At 41.1% G+C, this 6000-nt stretch overlaps 1 protein-coding gene across 1 annotated transcript in view; it reads left to right on the forward strand.

Annotated features, from left to right (window-relative positions):
- Window positions 1-4542, forward strand: part of scn4ab (sodium channel, voltage-gated, type IV, alpha, b) — a 59219-nt gene extending 54677 nt beyond the window's left edge. Inside the window, exons 25-31 of the mRNA XM_039611238.1 lie at window positions 276-413; window positions 494-598; window positions 691-961; window positions 1093-1714; window positions 1814-1958; window positions 2037-2114; window positions 3191-4542. Of these exons, the coding sequence (XP_039467172.1) occupies window positions 276-413; window positions 494-598; window positions 691-961; window positions 1093-1714; window positions 1814-1958; window positions 2037-2114; window positions 3191-3541 (1710 nt within the window). The 3' untranslated portion in view covers window positions 3542-4542. The remainder of the gene's footprint in view (window positions 1-275; window positions 414-493; window positions 599-690; window positions 962-1092; window positions 1715-1813; window positions 1959-2036; window positions 2115-3190) is intronic.
- Window positions 4543-6000: the final 1458 nt, after the last annotated feature.

The raw sequence follows: 6000 nt of genomic DNA on the forward strand, positions 1-6000 counted from the left end.
ATGTTGTAAAAAGCATGATAATATATTAAGTAATCCAAAGTGTTCAGAATATGTTACTCTCAATGAGTAACAGAACGGAATACGTTACAAAATACATTTTGGGGCATGTGTTCTGTAATCTGTTGTAGAATACATTTCAAAAGTGACCTTCCCAACACTGATGGCAACACCCTAACCCCTGAAATAGTGTCCCCAGAGAATAACATCAGTCAACAGTCTTCATTCTCATCCTAACCTTTATCTTGGTTACCATGGTTACAATCTTGCGAGTGTAGGTGGAGTCCCAGCCAATGTATGAGGACAACCTGTACATATACCTGTACTTCGTCTGCTTTATCATCTTTGGCTCATTCTTCACCCTCAACCTTTTCATCGGAGTCATTATAGACAACTTCAACCAGCAGAAAGCTAAGATAGGTTTTTACTCACTGACATCAGTCATTTATTACTGGATTTTTATTTGCCAGCTGACTGTGTGTTGTTTTTTCTTTACTTGGGAGGAGGTGATATTTTCATGACAGAGGAGCAGAAGAAGTATTACAACGCCATGAAGAAACTGGGCTCTAAGAAACCTCAGAAACCTATCCCACGGCCTGAGGTCAGTTTGATTACTTCCTGTGAGCAGAAAACAGGATTTAAACGTTTGTGATGGAGCAAGATTTAAATGGTTCCTTTATTTTTTGTGTCCAGAATAAGTTTCAGGGTCTGGTCTTTGACCTGGTGACCCAACGTTTTTTTGACGTTCTCATCATGGTGTTGATCTGCCTCAACATGGTGACTATGATGGTGGAAACAGATGAGCAGAGCAAGGAGAAAGAAATCATCCTTTACTGGGTCAACCTTGTTTTCATCATCATCTTCTCCACAGAGTGCAGTCTAAAGATCATCGCTCTGCGGCAGCACTACTTTGCTGTCGGCTGGAACATCTTTGATTTTGTGGTGGTTATACTTTCCATTGCAGGTGAATCCATGTTTGAGGAAACAGACTATATTTAATATTTTCTTTTTTTCATCCATACATTAATAGAAAAATCTCATACTTTCTTTTCCCTTTCCGCCTTCTTTCTTCTTTTCCTTCCTTCCTTCCTTTAGGCCTTCTCCTTGCTGACATAATAGAAAAGTACTTTGTATCACCTACGCTCTTTCGTGTGATCCGATTGGCTCGTATTGGCCGAATCCTTCGTCTTATTCGTGGAGCCAAAGGGATCCGGACGCTGCTCTTTGCCTTGATGATGTCCCTTCCTGCTCTCTTCAACATTGGCCTCCTTCTCTTCCTCATCATGTTTATCTTCTCCATCTTCGGTATGTCTAACTTTGCCTATGTGAAGAAGGAAGCGATGATTGACGACATATTTAACTTTGAGAACTTTGGAAACAGCATGATCTGCCTCTTCATGATCACCACTTCAGCAGGATGGGATGGTCTGCTAAATCCCATCATGAACACACCCCCAGACTGCGACCCAGACTTTGAAAACCCAGGAACGACAGTCAGAGGGAACTGCGGCAGCCCAGCAGTAGGCATCGTTTTCTTCACCACCTACATCATCATGTCCTTTTTGGTGGTGGTCAACATGTACATTGCCATCATCCTGGAGAACTTCAATGTAGCCACAGAGGAGAGCAGCGACCCACTTTGTGAAGATGACTTTGAGATGTTTTATGAAACCTGGGAGAAGTTTGACCCTGACGCCTCACAGTTCATACATTACAGGTGAGTCCACCTGTGTTTTAGCCTGGCTCTAATCTGAGATGTGGTGTTCTCTAAAGACCTGTAAGAATTAAGTTCTGTGGACTCTAATGTGTTCCTCAGTGAGCTGTCAGACTTCTGCGATGCTCTGCAGGATCCTCTGAGGATTCCCAAACCCAACGCTGCCACCCTGATCCAAATGGACCTGCCTTTGGTACCCGGAGAAAAGCTGCACTGTCTGGACATACTGCTTGCGCTCACTGCACAGGTAACCTCACCTGCTCACATTTACAGCTTATTATATTGGATCTTTATTATATTATACTATATTATATTACATTTATAGGTTTTGGGTGATTCCGGGGCCATGGATGCTCTAAAAGGCAACATGGAAGACAAGTTCACAGCCAACAACCCATCCAAGGTTCTGTTCTATTCTATGATAAAGTCTTTACCAGTGTCATTTACAGTTCTTGGGAGAGTTTGCGCATGGACATATTTGAGTACCAGCAATTGGTTTCCTTTCAGTACTACTTTGAATTTGTGTAGAAGCTGCTATTACATCTGAGACCTGTTTAGCTTCATGCTTAGCTTGTCTAAATTTCTATTTCATGTTGAGATGTCTAACAGTCACACAAAGCTCTCTATACGTAAATACAAACAGGTGACAAATGAATCTGTGGAGATATCTTTTGAGAAAAGAAAAAATTGCAAAAAAAGTATGTTTGATGTGTCAGTCAGAATGAGTATGTTCTTTGGCCAGACCAAAGACCCAGAGACACAGTCTCATAAAATCAAAACTTACCCTTACATATTCTGGCAACCAGAGTTAGAGTTAGGATTGGTGTCTGATGAGGTTAAGATGATTAATCTCTGTGTCACGGCCTTTTAAGGTTCAAAACAAAATAATCCAAGAAAAGGCCGTAGGTAGCATCAGGTGGTTTGTTTCACAATGCACTTCCAACGTGACTCTTAGAAAAATATATGCTGTTTATTTCTTGCAAAATTATGAACCAAATCATTTCTTACAACTTAAAAACAAAAGTTAATCTAATTCCACAAGTTCACAGAGTGGTCAAAAAATCATTTTAAAAACGTTCCCATCTTACCAGCTGACATTTGACAAACAAGGAAAACATTTCCACCACAGTGTGCTCTGAGTTAATGTGAGGGTCCAAACAACTTTTCCAAAATTAAGCATTTAATTACAGATTTTAATAGCAAACTAGCTTAAGTATGTTATAATGGATAAAAATTATGATTCACAAGAATTCAACAAAAATGGCCACAACACATTTCTGTCCTGATGGGAAATGAAGAGACATATTTAGAAGACGATTAACATGCTGCTGATTGAGCTCAGTGTTTTTGTAATAGAGCAGCATTTTTATCTGTTCATATTCAATTAATGAAGAAAAAGAGTCAATTGGTAAAAAACATTTTTGACAGCTTGTCAGAAATATTATTTGTCACTGATGCTGTGATTATTATGACATACAGGAGTCATATGAACCAATCAGCAGTACCCTGCGGAGGAAACAGGAAGATTTAGCAGCGACAGTGATCCAGAGAGCATACAGGAAGCACCTCCTTCTGCGGGGCAAGGTCAAACGGGCATCCTACAAATACGGAGAGAAGCTGGACGGACGACAGGACAAGATACCACAAACAGAAGCAACTCTTTCTAAAGGACTGAGTCAGCCGTACAGCGGCAGCCACGAGCAGACGGCTTCAGGTCAGGTTCATCCTACCCGGATAGAGCTTCAGAGTGAGTTTGTTCTGCGTGCCACCCCGCCTTGCAGAACTCACGAGTTTGTTCAAGATGAGAACCTTAGGGAATCTGTCGTGTGACAGCTCACCTGTTCCTCCAGTTTCTCCTCTTACCTGTGGAAGCTGCAGCTGGCATTCTTTCTGCAAACTCAGCAGAGACTCTGTTTTTCCGGTGTGTTCAGAGTTTACCACCGTGGTTAATGCCCCGTGTGATGTCAAACTTTGCAGGTGACCCTGATTATTGATTGTTTCTGTGTCACATCGATCGACCGATCAATGTAATGACGGATGTGTTTGAGATTGTTTCTGAAACTGCCCGAGACAGTACTCATTAACTCATAACAGGCATGTGCTACAAACCTGAACCTAAGAGCTGACAGCCAATGAGAGCACAGCATGTTAGCAGGTGAAGAAGTTCTGGTTAAACTAGTTAAAATGTAACCACATGTTTACCTATTTAATTAACATTTCATAAACAAAAGACTCAACCTACAAGTTGTTTGTATTCCCAGTTCTTAATACTTCCGATTTGTTGAATGCAGCTGCAGGTGCTTTATTTATGCAAAACCAAAGCTTCTGCAGAGCTGATAAAACAGGAAGTTTTGTTTTACTGGCTGAGGCAGCTTGTTTGCTGTGTGCTGACACTGCTCCTGATTGGTGAACATTTCTGACACACTAATGACATAAAAGCAAACACCCTTCAAAGACTGCTGCACAACTTTTTAATAAAACATGTCCATGTACCTGGAAATGAAATGAAGAGGAAAGAGTGTTTAGTCACCTGAGATAAAGAGAAGCAATTTCTTTTTTCTCTTTTTATGGACACTGGTGAGTTTCAGTGGTCCTAAAACCTTGGTCTCCTCTCAAATTACATTTCTGTTGTTTTTTACAGATTTCACTTGCAGGTGAACTTTGTCAAACTGTCTTCTTGTTGTTAAGAAACTTTTGCCTCATGTGGTGGATGAGTCTCAGCCATCTGAGTGGTCAGTTGGATGGAGGATAGTTGTGACCTGCTGTAAAACAAAGCTTCTGTAAGTGTTGTCATGACATTTATGTCTGTACATATCAATAAAGTTATCCGATTCGCAACTGCACTTCCACCTGGACGTTAAGTATTCACACCTTCAGATTTCTCTTCCTGTCTGGCTCAGAGGTGACAGCTGCTGTTGAGTCTAAACGGCCAAAGTTCAAAGAGGAAGACAAGAAGAGCAACAGCTGACCAAGGATCTCACACACACACACACACACACACACACGAGGAACTTGACCCTGAACTTGAACCCAGTCTAAACCTTTAAAACATCGCCCAGGGGTGGGGTCTTCAACTTACTGTTAATTAAACCGATTTAAGGTCAGTCTGTTTGCATTTCCCGATAATGACTTCGAATCTATTTTAATCATGTGAGCAGTAAAGTGTTGATAGAATAAGTTTCTAATCTGTCGCCCCCTGCTGGACTTTCTCTGCAACAGCCCCTTCTAAATAAAGGAATGAGCAACCAGTTCAGTGGTTAATAAAATGCATTGTGTGATATTATAATCTTCTGACTGATTACAGAATGAATCCAGTGCACACCTGGTCCCTGGTCTCAAGGCCACTTACAGATTCACTGCGTCCCTATCACCATGGAGACAAGATGCTAATTAAGATGAATGAGTTTATTTCCTGACAGTTTAAATATTGAAGCTGCAGAAAGGTCACACAGTGACACAGTTTTATAACACACACACACAGATCGTTAATAATCATGAACTGCTTTCTGTCCCAGCCCAATAAACCAACACCGTTACAATTGGGGGTGTTAATGTTCATTAATAACCTACTGACTGAAATCTGAAGACGGGCCTGTAAAAGAAAAATATTTCTAAATAAAAATGAAGAGTTTTAATAAAGTGAGTGCTCTCAGCTCGGTTTGCAGGAGCTCTGTCAGGTGTGTTTCGGCCTTTAGGACGATCATGGATGAATCTGACGGCAGTCACAGAAATCCCAAATGAAGGAGGAGTTACTCTGGATCATCTCTGCAACAGGGAGAGAATCTCATTTGAAAAAGACTTCCTTTACAGGCTGTTTTCTCCTCTTTATTTTCAGTTATTATCTAATGAACTGACAGGTTTTACTCATCCAGCAGACACATGGGTGGCTGTAGCTCAGGTAGCAGAGCAGGTCAGCCACTAACCAGAAGGTCAGTGGTTCGTTCCCAGTCTGCATGCCAAATATCCTTGGGCAAGATACTAACCCCATGTTGCTCTCTGATGCATCCATAGAATGGTGAATGTGTATGAATGTTAGATAGAGCACTTAAGAGCTTAGAAGAAGTGTTTGTGTGAATGGGTGTGAATGAATTAGTTGTATGCAGCGCTTTGAGTGCTCAGAGAGAGTAGAAAAGCGCTATATAAGAATCAGTAAATTTATACAACAGATTGGGTAAGGTATGTAAGATGATCTGTTTGTAGTCCAGCTTTCAGATGTTTTGCAGCTACGTCAAAATCACAGTAAGAAGCAGCCTTCATCTCGTTTGACAAGCAGGAAAGGCGATCAAGGA

Source organism: Oreochromis aureus, linkage group 4, assembly GCF_013358895.1.
Source record: "Oreochromis aureus strain Israel breed Guangdong linkage group 4, ZZ_aureus, whole genome shotgun sequence".
NCBI classification, from domain to species: Eukaryota; Metazoa; Chordata; class Actinopteri; order Cichliformes; family Cichlidae; genus Oreochromis; species Oreochromis aureus.